The 15,637-nt window shown below is 50.1% G+C and overlaps 4 protein-coding genes across 4 annotated transcripts; 2 read left to right on the top strand and 2 right to left on the bottom strand.

Moving 5' to 3' along the window:
- Positions 1-6,952: 6,952 nt before the first annotated feature.
- Positions 6,953-9,678, top strand: P168DRAFT_228337 (transcription factor domain-containing protein; the record flags this gene model as incomplete). Its single annotated transcript, XM_024833126.1, has 3 exons — positions 6,953-7,399; positions 7,523-7,620; positions 7,701-9,678. The coding sequence occupies 3 exons, from the start codon at positions 6,953-6,955 to the stop codon at positions 9,676-9,678; spliced, it is 2,523 nt and encodes an 840-aa protein (XP_024697693.1).
- A 316-nt stretch (positions 9,679-9,994) lies between these two features.
- On the bottom strand, positions 9,995-10,931 carry P168DRAFT_324127 (tubulin-binding prefolding complex subunit GIM3). The gene is made up of 4 exons (XM_024840786.1): positions 10,805-10,931; positions 10,619-10,756; positions 10,368-10,435; positions 9,995-10,272 (listed from the first exon to the last, which is right to left on the bottom strand). The coding sequence occupies exons 1-4, from the start codon at positions 10,820-10,822 to the stop codon at positions 10,080-10,082; spliced, it is 417 nt and encodes a 138-aa protein (XP_024697692.1). The 5' UTR covers positions 10,823-10,931; the 3' UTR covers positions 9,995-10,079.
- Positions 10,932-11,451: 520 nt separating this feature from the next.
- On the top strand, positions 11,452-12,870 carry P168DRAFT_287165 (autophagy-related protein 27). Its single transcript, XM_024836516.1, has 3 exons — positions 11,452-11,836; positions 11,898-12,399; positions 12,480-12,870. Exons 1-3 carry the CDS (start codon positions 11,590-11,592, stop codon positions 12,673-12,675), a joined length of 945 nt encoding a protein of 314 aa, XP_024697691.1. The 5' UTR covers positions 11,452-11,589; the 3' UTR covers positions 12,676-12,870.
- Positions 12,871-13,110: 240 nt separating this feature from the next.
- On the bottom strand, positions 13,111-14,873 carry P168DRAFT_287164 (uncharacterized protein). The gene is made up of 2 exons (XM_024836515.1): positions 13,670-14,873; positions 13,111-13,603 (listed from the first exon to the last, which is right to left on the bottom strand). The coding sequence occupies exons 1-2, from the start codon at positions 14,459-14,461 to the stop codon at positions 13,460-13,462; spliced, it is 936 nt and encodes a 311-aa protein (XP_024697690.1). The 5' UTR covers positions 14,462-14,873; the 3' UTR covers positions 13,111-13,459.
- Positions 14,874-15,637: the final 764 nt, after the last annotated feature.

The raw sequence follows: 15,637 nt of genomic DNA, 5'->3' as shown, positions 1-15,637 counted from the left end.
AAATCCGAGATACAAAAGTGTGGGTGGAGTTCTGCGAGTAAGCTGATGTTGGCTGATTGCAAGTCAATCTTCCACATTGAATAGCACTGCAGATATATGGCATAATGTGTTAGAATCCAGTCAGTTCAAGCCCTCCCAGAAGCTATTCAGTATCTTGGTGCAGTGGCTGTTATAATGTAAGTAGCTCATCTGAGCTCTGGTATTGCCATGTATATAATCTAGTCTCAAGTATTAGATTGAGCTCTGATAGACTGGACAGGATGCCAACAAAATCAACTTTGCTTCCATGGGTTCATGTTCTACGGAATATCCAAATGACCCTCAAGGAGGATCAAATCTGTGAAACAGGATAAACAGATTAGACCCTGCTCTGTAGCCAGTGGCTGATCATGCTTCCAATTATATGCTTTGACTTGTTATGTTCTCTATATTGCATCGTAAATGGGTGGCTCTTATGTTTTTGAGACAACATATCAGCTTTGAAGATTAAGCATAACAGGAAGAACATCTTACTGGTTCGTGACTAGCACTTGATACCCATTGGTGCTGGCTCTTTTCTCCTTAATCATGCTTTCTCGGAAAGAAGAGATCTATGTCTACTTAGTGATGTATACTTGGACATGCAGTTATCTACATTTACTATCTCTGATGAATTACATGATCAGAATTCTTGTCAGTCCCGTGTCATCTGCAAGACGTGGAGGTTATAACTACCATAAGAATCCGGAAACATCTAGTATCTATGCTTGTTTGTCTTTTAAAGATTCGTCCTATTCCATTCACGTGGCCAAAATATCTTGATTCACTGTCTCAGTTTAGTTCTCTTTCATAGAGTTTCTAGGTATTCATCTATTCATATGTACAGATAAACCTTGAAGATGTAGTATCTATCACATCTCATAGAAACTGCAGTGGCTGTAGGTAATAACATGACATCCAACACACATGTCCTATTCAAGTAATTAGTCTAATGACAGATGACAGAAACGATAGTTTATACTCTTGCATATATGATATATAGAAACCATAGCTATACAATCAGCACTTTGAACTGACAGGCTTAGGTCAGTATCTTGCTAGTCCCTGCACGACTTCCTATATCCGAGAGTGAATAGTGGCGTACTCATCCCCAGGTCAATACTTGCTAGTCATTCCATGTCGTTTAATACTTGAGTGAATATTGAGCAAGCCATCCTCAGGGAAGAGATATCATGGCAGTTTGGCCTCCGTAAGTAAGCATATACTCACTGGGACAGATTGTTATATAGGATATGCTCCATCCTGATAGCTAAGAGTTTGAGATGGTAGCTGTGTAGTGTAGGTTAAGCTGTTGGTATACAAACAGCATGGTATCTTTCATCGAGTGCATATCCAGATAAACCCTTCCTTGAAGTATAGCATGGATTTTTGTGCCAACTTCGAGCACTACACCATTGACAGCCATACAAATCATAGCTTCCGCCCATAACTCAAACCCACAAATCATAAACAAACAAACAGACAGAAGTCACCCAGTGCGAACATCCCTTTTCCCTGGCCTCAAATAGCCGCCACACCGAATACTCTCCTTACGCATACCACAAAAGCCACGATATCTTCCACAGCCCAGCATTAATTCCTCCCTTCCATTATCTGTCAACATCAACAAATCAACCATGCCCCTACCTACGACTTGTCCAAGAAAAGCCCCTACCACAACCCTAATACAAGCACAAAAACCTGACTCAACGCGCAGCTCTAGAACCCCACGTCGTACGCGCCACGCTCTACCCGGGGATTCCGATTAGCTGTTCTCTCATGTGGATCGATTAGATTACCTATGTGTGTAGCACTGGAGATGTTGGTTGGATGGGTCGAGATACGTAATAATCTACCCTAACTTTACCATGCTACACTTTATGTGTTGGAATTGTTTAGTAGTTGGTTTTGGATATTTGATGTACAATCTTCTATCTGTGTGTCTAACCTACAGTACCTCGGGATAGGTCACAGAGTATTCCACCAACTACTAGCATCCAACCTCGATAGTAGGTATTGACATAACCAACCACAGAATAACATTCCCAATCCAAGAACAAACTAAACACTGCAAAGTAAGGTACCTTCCAATTCCATGGAAAAGTCGCCACCCAACCACGGTTCTCCCAATTCGGAAATCCTGCTCCGAGGCCGGCATGCGCAAAACAATACTAACCAATAGTGACGATGGGGGGCAGAAAAAAGGTAGGGAAGAAAAAGGGCTATGATGTGCGACGGTAGTGCTCGGAACCCATCCCGAGCCGCTCGTCCGCACCAAGGTTAGGCATCCGAGACGACGTGAGTTTGAGTCGGTTGTGGAGCTGTTTGGGCTGTGATTTGTTGACTTTATACGAGGAACGGTAACTCGGTAATGACTTTTTTTTTTTGTGGCTTGATTCTTGGCGTGATTTGTCTCTTTTATTCTTATTATCTGTCTGTCTGTTTGTCTGTAGATATCGAAGTAGGATGTCTTGTTTACTAGTTTTACGGAGGAAATATTGAAACATCATGGTATAAATTAATATCATGACTAAAATAATAATATGACCAACTCGATATCCACGGAAAGTGGACAACTGCAGCTCCCACGTGGACCTCTCCACGGCATTCACCGTAAATTAATATACTACACACTGACCCCTTACCAATTAGGTAAGTAGAAAAAGGTCCATCTTAGCCGTCCCGTGTTCTTCGGTAAGCAGGTAAGCAGGTAGTAGTAGTAGTAGGAACCAAGGTACGTATACTGTCGTATGCAGATGTAGACGGTTGACAGACGGCTGTCAGACGGCGCAATCAACACGAGACGAAGACAGGACACGTAGGGAAACTCCTGCAGACCAATCACTAGCCTAGGCTAGTTTGAATTAAGATTTTATCCTTAGTATGGAGGAGGTAATTGGGATGGGGTGGCTGATGATGCCGATGATGACGACGAGGGACGGCAGGAGGGCACCGTGCTCGTGCTCGTGCTCAGACCTAGGCTAGTATCCACGGATGTCTCCGAAGTAGTATCTGAGTAGCCAACCAGTAGAAGAATTGATAATATTTAACTTCCGGTAGTGAGTCCTCGGTTAGCGGGAGGAAAAGTTAGTCCTCTCGTTATGGGGACCGGAGTCCGGAGAGACGGAAAACCCCTCAAGGTGTGAACAGCCTAATACCAGTCCGGCATTGACTGCGAGGATTTAGAAAGGATTGGGAAAATTAAGGTGCAGCGGCCGAGTGTCACGGGACGGACCACAACCACATGGAAAATTCAGTCGGAGGCAGGCGATCCAATCATCTTTATACTTCTTACCACTTAGGTACTACAGTACCTATATATCTACCTAGTATAATCTATGTGCCTACTTTAGATGTTGATATCACTATCCGCATTACTATGCTATATGATATAGAATACTATACTATACAATGTTATATTTATCATATATATTATCTATTCAAATACTATACTCAGTCCCAGGTCCAGAGATGAGATCGGTAACCATAAACGGAGACTAGTCCCCCGGCTGAACGCCGAAATTAGAGCGCCAGGATGACGAGCCCAAACCCCCAAGACGGAGTAGTTCGGTCCCTTGTTTTAAATTTTTCCTGTGCGTGCCATGCTACCACTGTACGCACTAGTCTCCTAGTCTACTAGCCGCCACAGGCTAACTCCAGAGTCGTCGTAGCATCGACGCGGTGGCTCACGGTCCGTATCATGATCGGATCTCGGTTAGGAGTAGCTTATTGACTACCAAGTACTAAGTTAACACCACACTACATACGGAGTTCGGAGTACTACGTAGTTGTTGAATATCACGTCACCTTGGGTTTGACGGGGACCATTTGAATCTGGATCTGTTTCGATAGTTGATTCCTGCGATGGGCCCGAGTTCAATCCGTGCCATGCTGTCTATCTGATCGTGCCGCCGGTCAGTCTGCGGGGAAGGTTTATCCTCCTTGTTCTTGTCTGGTGGTTGACTTTCCTAATCAGTTGGTGGAAGATATTTCTGGAATATTTATCATCATGAGATTATCACATCATGATTTTTTAAATAGTTAGAAAAAGAACGAAAAAAAAAAAAAAAAAAAAAAGAAAAGAAAAGAAAACAGCGGCTAACCACCCGAACAATCAAGCTGGAGATTATTTCCGACTCGACGCAGGTTGGACGAGAGCCGAGTGCTCAGGCCTAGCTGCAACTGCAGGCACACTTGGCTGTAGGCTGTAAAGACTATCACGGGGAGACACGGCCGAGATGTGACCATGCATGCTGTTCCGTCTAGTCGCGGGGTCGTCTAAACCTCTAGTTTTGCTTTACTACTACCGGCCGATGGAGTCGTGGGATCTCGAGTCTGGAATATGTGGTTTTCGGCCGAAGATGGGCTGAACTGAAATGAGCCACTGGGCTGATTGCGTGTGGTCAAGCCACGCAGCCTTATCCATCTCCATCTATTCTAGAGTTCCTGTCCGTGGGCTGGATAAATAGGTGGGGTTATGTCGGTCTCGGCCGAGGATTTTGTTTACCTTACATCCTTGTTGGTAGAGGTAGGTATAGAATGTATCTAATGACACGAGGAAACTCGAACCCTCGATATGAGATTCGTCATATCATCAATACTACGTCGTCTACCTTACCCTAGTAGACGTGGACCTGGCGGACGGGAAGAATGAAACTCGGACGAAACACGGAAAAAAGCATGGAGAGTGAGAACGGGAGCGAAAAATCTCCGGGTGGGGAAGTAACAATGAAAAAGATAAACAAATAAAGGGAATAATAATACCGAATCGATTCACCCGGACCGAAAGGTGTGATTGGAGGCGGGGACCTCAAATCGTCGGGGTTCATCCAGGTCAATCGTCGCCGGATCGAGTAGTAGTTTAGGGCTCTCGGGCCTTGGGCCTTGGTCGTTTGGCCGTCCCGGTTGAGCCATCCGGGTGTCATATCATAATCTACTGACTAGGGTTGTTTTTGGTAAGTTTTGGATCCTTTGGACCCTGAATAGTGTATACAGTACAGTATACAGTATAGTATACACCCGGTTTGTCCATTCAATGAACCGATAGGAGTCACCCAGTAAATCTTGGTAAAATAATATAGTAGAGGTGAAGATGATGAATTAGACACCATGTGTCCATGGCCCATGCAAAGCATTTCCCACAGCCAGGAACACCCAGTCGGCTCGTCTTCCTCGGACCCATCTAACCGCAGCAGTGGCCGGGATGATCATCGAACCGTCGGATGAGATGTATGGAGGATTCGGTAGATACTAGTATCTAATTAATAACCCTCCATACGAGGATATTAGTGGACGCATTACCCTAGACTCGTATCGATGATCCTGAGGTTGCTTGGGTGGCGACTCGGATGAGACCATGTCTATAGATACACGTACCAACACTAGACTAAAGTCGAGCAAACTAAGTAAAAGTAAATAATAAAGTAGGAAGAAAATAAGAATAAAGTAACAATAAAATAACGGTTATATTGTCGGACTAAAGTCTCAGGCACCCCAGTCCCGACCGGGACCGGAGCGGAAAATAGACCAAGACTAGGGTTTCTCCTCGAGGGGGTTTGGTGTGGGGAGAATGGAGAATATTATTTTATTCTATTTTATTCTATTTTTCATCTTATTTTATATATTCTACGTTTAATTTACACTGCCACTGTCGATCTCGGGAAAGTCCCAACGTTAGTCTCGGTCAGACCTCTGGGAAAAGCATGTCACGAGGAAACGAAGGACCGAATGAGAGACAGACTGACAGACATGGGAGAAGAGGAAGAAGTACGAATGGACAGGGATAATTTCGGAGAGCACAGGAAATGCCAGATTAAGTTCCAGATCAGAACCAAACAAGAGCCCAATATTGAGGGAAGAATCCAAATAATACATGAGATAGAAGAAGAGCAAGTTCAACCCGAGTGACGACCAGTGGACGAAAGGAACGATAGAATGAGATAGAAGGAGCGTTAGTCCCCGACGTGTAGTCATCATAGTCATCTCTATCTCTATCTCTACTCTCGAGGAATGGAGCAAGAGAAGATTCAGGTTCTGCAGGAAGTAAGTCATGGTTGGCTCCGAATCCCCATCCGGAAGAAAGAGGAGCAAATCTCTGGGAAATTTCCCTCTTGTCGATCAGGTTCTCGTCGAATCGTTGTCAATGGTTGGCGTTCGGATATGATTCTCTAGAATTGATGCTTCTCATTGGTATGAAAATATGATTATTATAATAACATAATAATATCGGATAGTATAGTGTAGAATAATGGAACGAATAGGGTGGAAATAGAATCAAGTCACTAAATCAATCTCATGGATAATAATATACCACTGATGGAGTTTCCAAATTATTATTACTATCACCATTGTCCTATTTGTGATTTGATTATTTTATTCGATTTGATTCTAATCTATTTCATCACTCTATTTTTCTATTATTATGCGTCTGATTCGATCTTGATAGGATTTACCCATCGTGTTGGTAAATTAGCCCTCCTCCCTCATCGTCATTCACGATACCTCCTATACCTCTCTTCATCTCCCCTATCTTGTCCGGTCTTTCCTATTTCCAATTTTCCACGGTCCCAATATCCACAGATTCCCGTTTGTCTCTCCTGAGAATCTCCAGGGTGGGTTGACCCCGGCCGTGACATCCCCCACCAAGGTTCAAAACAACTTCAATCAAGGTCAACACACCCGATCCCTTTGACTCCACTCAATTCCCACATCCCCAACTTTCGACAACGAGTAAACCACCGGTTGCCACCACCGATCTGCTTCTCCCGATAAACCCATCCCTCTGCGATCTTTTTACCCTCCCCGTTCCTGCCCGTCATCTGTCCCCGTCATCTGTCCCCGTCCTCGTCCCCGTCCTCTTCCCCGTCTTCTTTCCCCCCTCCCCAATTGCATCTGCATCAACAATCTGCCCCCGGATGAACTGCTTCGGGTGACCATGCAACCCCATTATTTTCGTCCGTCGACGAGTTCCAGTCAGCCGGGCGTGCCCTATGAATTACCCCCCGTGCAGGCGGTGACTTCGTCGCCGAGCCCTTTCCACCCGGGCCCTCCTCCCCCAGCCGCCGCTCTGCTTTCCGCTCCGCCGAGCAGGCCTGACAGCGGCCTGAGGATGGCCCAGATCTTACAGCCCGTAGGCCATCCGGTGCCAAACCCTCCCCCTCCCCCGCCAATCGGCTTCTCTCGCGCCTACGAATCGAGCGGCTCCCCGGCGGAAGGCCACTCCATCCTCCCCGATGCCCCGTTCGGCGCATCCGCATCGCCCTCTGCCCTCCACTCCGGTGGCGGAGGACATCAGATGCATCACCCGCTGCAGCAGAAGCGCGCATATCGACAGCGCAGAAAGGACCCCAGCTGCGATGCATGCCGCGAGCGCAAAGTCAAGGTAATCCTCCCTCCACCTTCTTTCCCCTCCCTGTCCCCTCCCATCCCCTTGGGTTACCCGCTCCCATCCGAAATCGGGCGAACCGAGGAGGCGTCGTATGGCTAACCATAATTCTCCTCTCAGTGCGATGCCTCCGAGTCCTCCAGCTGTACTGAATGCACCAATCGCAAGGTGCGCTGCCAGTTCACCAAGGAGACCAACAGGCGCATGTCTTCCATCAAGTTCGTTCCCGTGGGGTTGTCATTGTGTTCGTTGAAGCAAGCCCCAAGATTCTGATTTCTGGTCTCTCCATCACCCACAGACAAGTGCAAGATCTGGAGAAGCAGCTCCTCTCGACCAAACAGCAGTTGCAGCAGCTGCGCACAGGGATGCTGAGGTCGGATAATAACGGTCTGATGGATCTCGGCATCGACGGTGCCGCAGCACAGCCGCAGCTGAAACTCCCCGAACTCGGCCACCGATCCGAGCGACGGCCCCGCGCGCCCGTCCTGCAGGATCTCTCCGCCGCGCGCGACAACATGCGGAACTACGGCAGGGGCATCTGGAAGGCGCCGACCCCGTACCGAGAACCGGGCCCGGAATCCCTCCTGACCACCGATCCGCCCCCGCTCCCGGCCAAAGACCTCGCGGATCGCCTCCTCCGCCAGTACCACGCCTGCGTGCATGCGGTGCTCCCCGTGGTCCACTGGCCCAGCTTCACGGCCGAGTACGACCAGATCTACAGCGCGGGTTCGCTGTCCGGGGTGCGACGCGATTGGGCGGCGGTGCTGTTCGCCGTCTTCGCCTGCGGGTCCCTGCACTCACTGGAGACGGATCGGGAGCACCGCGGCAAGGAGTTCATCCGCATCTCGTGCGGCATCATCGACGTCTGGCAGGACCACTTCACCCTGGACCGCGCGCGCGCCGCCCTCCTCGCCAGCATCTTCCTGTACGAGGCGAACTCCAAGTCCGCGAGCTGGGTGTGGATTGGGTCGGCCGTCCGCGTAGCGCAGGAGATCGGACTGCACCTCGACTCGGGGCCCTGGCCCGCCCTCGAGGGCGAGATGCGCAAACGAGTCTGGTGGGGCATGTACGCCTGGGACCGGCTACTCGCCCTCGAAATGGGGAAACCAGTCCTAATCAACGACCAAGACTGCGACGTCGACCTCCCCTGCCCAGTCGACGAGAAGTACATCTCCGACGGCGGCGGGTGTCCCCCCGACAGCCAGCAAACAACGCCCCTCCTGGCAACAATCCACGTCGTGCAATCCATCGGCCAGCTAACGCGCACCCTGCGCAGCTCAACCATCAGCCCGCGCACGCTCGAGACCTTCGAGCGCCACTTCAAAGCCTGCCTCGCGACCTTCCCCGCGCAATACCACCCCGAATCCGACCAGTACTTCGACCCGCGCTGCCTCGCGCCCATGGTCTACCTCCAAAACGCGCGCTTCATCCTCCATCGCCACAACATCTCGCCCTTCTGCGCGCCCGACGTCCGCGCCGCCGCCCTCCACCACTGCGTCTCCACCGCCCAAGACACAGCCCACCTGCTCTCCCGCTGCATGCTGCAAGCCACGCCCCCACCCCCAGGGTCCCCCGCCACAAGCGACGACCCCAGCCCCGACTGGCGACCCCTCCTCGCCTCCTCAGCAGGCACAATGCTCTGCATCCACATCTGGCGCAGCATCCTCGTCCTCCTCTTCCGCCAGGACTACGCAGCGGCCCTCGTCTGCGCGCAGGCCGGCTCCGCCATCGGCGACGCCCGCGCCGTCAACGCCGCCTGCGGCCGCCACCTCGCGTTCTTCCTCCGCTGCCTACTCGACCGGCTCCGTCGGTCTGACGTCGACCTCGACCGCGACGAGGAAATGATCGCTTACATGTCGGGCGACATGCAGGGCAACACCGACGGCAGCTGGATCTGGCAGGGGTACGAGAATGGGCCGGGCTCTGCTTCTTCCCCTTCGGCTGTTAAATTTGAGCCTGGCTCGTCACCCGTCGATCACTGCCTTCCTCGTCCTCATGGTAGTCCTGCCGCTGATGAGCCTAGTGGTTGGGATTGGATCGAGCAGACGGTGGGGTATCTTTATACGGAACGGCAGAAACAGCAACAATTGCAGCAGCAGCAGCAGCAGCAACGAGACGAATACGAGGCCCAGGCGCGCTCCCCGCCCTATCTTAGCCCCGGAGCGACGGCGACGGCGACGGCGACGGCTGTGACGGTGACTGCACCGACGGGCGCGTCGGAGTCTGCGCCGGCTAGTTCGTCGCATTCGCGGATGACGATCGCTAGTATTATCTAGCGTATTCAATCTTTGGGTGGATGCATGCATGCATGATGCATGGATAAGATAGACGATATGAGCATGAGCATGAGATACGGGTTACGATTTTTGGAGCGTTGTTTGTGTATATATTGTATATGTTTGATTAGATTCTTGTCTATATTTGATTTATTTTTTGTCTGTATCTAGACTTGTTTGTGAGTGAGTGAGTGTAGGGAGTAGGTGTGGAACGAGGAGAGGTTAGTAGTGGTTTTATAGAAATAGGCTTTGAAAAACACGCTATGCAAGACCTCCGCCATCTCACCTTCACCATAGTGTACCAAATAAAGGCTGACACAGACAAGATTCTAAGGTTCATTTCTATCTTATTTACGTACACCACCACCCTATTAACAAAAGTGATACACCCCAAGATCGACCTAAACCTCCAAATTAATACTCCGCCCAAACCGCGCATACAGCGCGACCTTCAACTCCTGCAGTTCGTCGCGCACCTCGCCCAGACTCTCCTCCATCTTGGCGACCTCGCTGTCGATGGTCTCTGTTGATGTGGACAGGAGGGACTGTGCTTCTGCTAGGGGGAGTTGGAAGAAGGTGTCGCCGATTTTGTACCTTTTAATTATCAGTATTTTGTATTTGATTCGATTTGATTTGGGGGTTAGGGGATTGGAGGTTAGGAGGGAGAAGGGAAGGGAATGGGAGCTTACGGAACGAGGTCATCTTCGTCGGCGAGTTCGAGCTCCATGGAGACTTCTTCGAGGTCTTCTTTGTCTTTCTATACAATTAACTAGGTTAGTTTGATCTTTATATCATACCATGTATCTATCTATCATGTATGTCTGGGACACAACACGATGATGATACATAACATATACATATGTATATGTATATGTATGGTGTCCACAGCACACATAGTAAAGAGAGTAAATCAAGAAGAAGAGGAGAAGAAGAAACGTACATTCTTCCCCTGAAGCAGCTCCTCCAGGACCGACTCGCGCTGATGCAGCCGACTGAAGCGGTTGATTTTCTCTTGGTCTTCGCGGCGCACCTCGTTCTCTTCCCCGCCGGCGGCGGTGACTTCTTCGTCTTTGGAGAGCTGTTCTTTATTAGTATTTGATTGATAAATCAGGGAGGAGAGACGTACCATGCGTGTTCGCATCATTTTGGCGGTTGTTTGGTTGGTTGGTTTGGAGGGGATGATGGACGATGAATATTTGGTGGGGAAGTCGAGATTGGGCGGTCAAGGCAGTTGATTGCCTGTTTGGGAGGTGGTATTGTGCCTGGTATGATAGATTACATGATATTCAATGGATTGATTCTTTATTTTATTTTACTTTGAATCTTTGTTGTATTATTATCTATATTGATCTCGATTCAGTTTGAATTCTTTCTATATATTATTTATATACCTTTGTTATATGTGGGTGGTGAGTAGATGCGTAAGTTTGGTACTAGTCTTGTATCAGTCTGTCTTTGCATCTGAAACTCTTGTTCATTTGTTCAGCAGGTAGATATATGAAATCAATATAATTCTGATAGATATTCTCTCAATTAAATCTCGATATATTGTGTTTATAAATAGTGGTCGTTCAATATCAGTTGTCCTTCAATACGCAGGTCAAGTGACATCATCTCCCTCGTCATCTGTTCTGCCTCCACACCTCATCTTTCTTTCTCCTCTCATCTCCAACTTCTCTACTTGAGATTTGCTCCCTTATACCATTACCGTCTCTTATTTATCTCCTCATTTCCACTGGTGGACCACATCCTATCGTCGACCGACACCCCCCCCCCCAGCCAGCCGTACTCGGAGAAATCCCCACCGCATCCCCGACACTTCAATACCGTTACCAGCCACCAACGACACCTCCTCACCTCCGATCCAGTTCCAACCCTTCATCCATCAATCAATCTCCACAAACACACACCATGCGGATACCGCTCGCCCTCACCCCCCTTCTATCCGCCCTCGCAACGGCCTACACCTTCGACTGTCGTCACGTCATCATCAGCGATTACAAGTACGACCTGAGTCCGCTCGGCGGCGTCCACGAGGTCTACCACGCCGAGCAACAAGGCGACGCCCTAATCAACACAACCTACGCCATCAACATCTGTGGCATCCTCAAGGGAGCCGCAAACCGCGATGGCCTGAAGTGCGGGACCACCAAAAACAGTACCGTCCCCATTCCCTCCTAATCTGTCAAATGAACACCACTAACAAAAACCGTCTAAAGTCTGCGGCTTCGAATACAAACTCCCCCTCGACAACAAAGACGCCGAACAGCCCGGTTCCCCCCTCCGAGCCCTCCCCATCGCCGGCCTCGACCCCGTCGGCCACGGCTCCAAAGACACCGAGATCACGCGCCTCCCCGACAGCAATGACAAGCCCGACCAAGACGGCCCCGGCCTGCGCCTGAAGCTCGGCGGCGGAGAAGTCAAAGACGACGCCGGGAAGAAGCAGGGCGCGCGCGCCATCATCGACCTCTACTGCGACGCGGAGCGAACAGGCCTAGAGGGCATCGAGACAATAGAGGACGTCGACGCGGACGGCAACGCCAAGCGGGACGATAGCAATAACAGCAGCAGTCTGCAGTTTAAGAGTTTCCGCCAGTCGGACGACGATGACGCCTATGTGCTGAGACTCGACTGGCGCACGCGCTACGCTTGCGACCATTCGCTGGAGGAACGCACGGATAATTCTAGCCATTGGGGGTTCTTCACCTGGTTGCTTATTATGTATGTCTCATGTTTTTTTCACCCTTCTTCCTATCTTTCTTGCGAAAGATCCCCCTGAATACGTACTGACAAAAGAAAAGTTTCTTCCTCTGCACAGCAGCCTACCTCATCTTCGGCTCCTGGCTCAACTACAACCGCTACGGCGCCCGCGGCTGGGACCTCCTCCCGCACGCGGACACCATCCGCGACGTGCCTTATATCTTCCAGGATTGGTTGCGGAGGGTGGTGAATACGTTGCAGGGGCCGGGGACGAGGGGGGGATATAGTGCTGTTTGATTTTTCTGTTTTCTTTCTTTTTCTTTCCTGATTTCTTTTCTCGATTTCATTCCTTTTTGTCCTCTCGATTATCTTCCTTTTCGGTTCGTTTTTTTTTTGTCGAAATGAAGTTAAGGTTATTTTCATGATATATGTTTTGCATTTGGTATTATGTACGTCTTTGTTAAGTGCGTTTCTAGTAGGGGTTGAAGGCGGAGGGAAAGAGGACGAAGAAAGGTGGTTAACTCACGGTTATATAGTTATGGATCTGATGCATGAGGTGTATTTAGATTTGGTTAGAATCTTCATCTTCTTTTTTTCTCTTTTCGTGAGTATGATAGGTGGATGGGGGAGTTGGTAGTCTTCCTTTTTCTAGACTCGATTGACATTCGATGTGGATGAATGTTACCACGTAGGTATAGTAGATGAGTAGTAGATGATAGGATGTAATCAAGGCTTAAAGTAGATGAAAGATAGTAGATAATAACAATAGATAGATAGATACAGTCTCCCATTCCTAACCATAACCCAAAACAACCGTCAAAGACACACGATACGTAAGTAAAACGAACATGTCATCACTCGTAACGTCTGACCAGGTAGATAGTGCCAGCCAGACGATGATAAACAAGACAGAACTAGTAGACAGAACGCATATATATGATCAAGAATGATTCAAACGGATTCAAGAACAATTTCAAGAACGAGTCAAGAACAAGCCGAGAACGAATCAAGAACAAGTCAAGAACGATTCATCGCAATTCATCAGTCATCGCAGATACGATAGTATCGTCAGTTTACGAGGCTAAACCTTCATCGCAAACTGCTTCAGATACAGGTAATCGGCCATGTTGGCGTCGACCGTCTTGCGGATAAGCGCGGCTGCGTCGGCGCCGTACTTGGCGGTCCAGTCCTGGTCGTACTGTTCTTCGGTTTTGACGGGGCGGGGCTGGTTTGGTTAGTTTCTCTGCATTGACTTTAATGTCATCATTGGGTAGTAGATGGATAGACATACATGTTTCCGCGCCTGTAAGCCCCCAGACTCGATCGCGTCGTTGTGGAAGCCCCTCCACTTCTCGAACTTCTCGCCCACGTAGTGATGCTCTTCAGGGCTGTCCCACTGGAGCATGTCCGGGTCGTACTCGACCCCGACACTGCGGCAGAACGCCTCGATCATGGGCGCCGGCTTGTCGAGTAGGTCGTCCGCGTCGATGACGCAAATCTCGTCGCCTGCGCGGCCACCACCGCCCACTCCGTTGGAGACCACCGCGCGACGGCGGTTGTCGACGATGTCGTCCGCGGAGTCCTCGCGCGTGGCGACGTGTGGGCCGATCTGGCCCTCGGCGCGCAAGAAGTCGAACATGCGGCGCAGCTCGTCGTAGCCCGCCTCCGACGGGTCGTAGTAGTAGAATCCAGTGACGTCGTCAAGCGGCGGGATCGTGCAGCGGTAGTACGACGGCACGCTGAAGTGCGGGTCGCGGATCAGGAACGCGAAGTGGAACTGCGCCAGCGTGGCCTTGGGCATGATTGTTGGGTTGCCTGGTTCGGCAGGTGTGCCGTATGGGTAGGGCTGCTTGGACGCGATTTTGAGCGGCTTCGTGTATTTGTCGGTGGGGGCTTGACTGCGCCGATCCGCGTCGGTGCCGTCGGCCCCAGGGGTGCCGTTGGGACAGCTGCCGCCGTTTGCTGTCCCCACGGCGGAATCATCGCCGTTGGCGACCGGGTTGGTCCCGACGCCGCGTTTGATTCTCTGCAATGAGGGGGCGATACTGGCGGGGAGCCTGTCGGGAGGAAGAAGGTAGTGCATGATGTCCTTGATGAAAATGCGCTTGTCCTGCCATCGGTAAGTGACTGGCCAGGAAGAGAATAAACAAGCAAGGCAAGTCTAGCACGGTAGATGAACAGGTTGGTCACGGGATTGCGGGGATTGGGGGAATGAGTGCATGAGATCCGACCACAGTCCAATGGATGCATAGTGCATGTTGAGGGGGTGCGAGAGTCTTGACAGTCCTTCGACAGACAGGTTGAAAAAGAAATGGCCAAGGAAAGAAGCAAGAAATCAAAACGAGTCGGGTCGGACCTCAGAAGCTTCATTCTCAATCCTCTGCAGCACGGTATTGAAGGTCGAATCAGCGAAGCCACTCTCGATACGGGCGGCTTCGTCATCGGCGAATCGAGTGGCCAGCCTTTCCGGACCATAGTAGAAGGCGTCTCCGAAGGGCTCGTGGATACATTGGATGGTATCCCGACGAGTCATGAAGACCTAGGACGGTTAGATTCGTCCGGGAGAGTGGGATGGAAAGGACTTGCACGTTCGAACGCCGTAGAACAGGCGCGAGGGTGAGTAGCGACGAAGATGGGTTTGGACGACATTTTGTCGGAGTGGTTTTTGAAATATCACGTATAGCAGTATATCGAGTATAGCACGTAGAGCAACAGCGGTAGCAGTGCAGTGCAGCAGGGCAGAGGTATCACGTATGCGGTCGTATATCTAGATATAGATATAGATACCGCCGGCCAGTTCACCAACAACCAGGGAGTCTAACCACCGGCGCAGCGACTGATCAGTGGGTCCAACGGGAATTGCCGCAGGACCGTTCTGTATCTCGCAAGGAAGAATAATCCTCCCAAGCAGAGTGGATGGGAAAGCAGGTGGAAACTCGAATCGTCAGGGGGATCGATCCAGTCAGAGGTGTGAGCGATGGCGAAATCCGACCGGGGGGAGGAGTGATCGGGGGCAACGGCGGTTCTTATATATTGAAAAATAAAAATCGATTTGAAAAAAGGCAACCAAAAAAGTCCACCCCAAAAAAGAAACCGGGAAAATTCAACCAGGAAAAAAAAGGAAAAACGTAAAAAAATCCCAGCAAGGAAGGGAAGTGGATGAGAGAGAAGGCTGTTTCACCCGTGGAACCACCATGCCACCAATGCGCGATATTCGACCATTCCTAACCATCGTGGGATTTGTAGGGAGGACGAGTGG

The sequence above is a fragment of the Aspergillus campestris genome, assembly GCF_002847485.1.
Source record: "Aspergillus campestris IBT 28561 chromosome Unknown P168scaffold_1, whole genome shotgun sequence".
Taxonomy (NCBI): Eukaryota; Fungi; Ascomycota; class Eurotiomycetes; order Eurotiales; family Aspergillaceae; genus Aspergillus; species Aspergillus campestris.
Note: the sequence above shows the minus strand (reverse complement) of the source record. Positions and strands in the feature narration are given on the sequence as shown.

Excerpts from the sequence above, each read along its gene's own strand:
- P168DRAFT_324127 (XM_024840786.1), bottom strand. Across the intron at positions 10,436-10,618 it reads AGCTGCTTCAGGGGAAGAAT|AAAGACAAAGAAGACCTCGA; the intron begins GTACGTTTCTTC and ends TTAATTGTATAG. Across the intron at positions 10,273-10,367 it reads GACGAAGATGACCTCGTTCC|GTACAAAATCGGCGACACCT; the intron begins GTAAGCTCCCAT and ends GATAATTAAAAG.
- P168DRAFT_287165 (XM_024836516.1), top strand. The coding sequence starts at position 11,590 with ATGCGGATACCGCTCGCCCTCACCCCCCTTCTATCCGCCCTCGCAACG. Across the intron at positions 11,837-11,897 it reads GTGCGGGACCACCAAAAACA|TCTGCGGCTTCGAATACAAA; the intron begins GTACCGTCCCCA and ends AACCGTCTAAAG. Across the intron at positions 12,400-12,479 it reads TTCACCTGGTTGCTTATTAT|TTTCTTCCTCTGCACAGCAG; the intron begins GTATGTCTCATG and ends ACAAAAGAAAAG.
- P168DRAFT_287164 (XM_024836515.1), bottom strand. The coding sequence starts at position 14,461 with ATGCACTACCTTCTTCCTCCCGACAGGCTCCCCGCCAGTATCGCCCCC. Across the intron at positions 13,604-13,669 it reads GCTTACAGGCGCGGAAACAT|CCCCGCCCCGTCAAAACCGA; the intron begins GTATGTCTATCC and ends TAACCAAACCAG.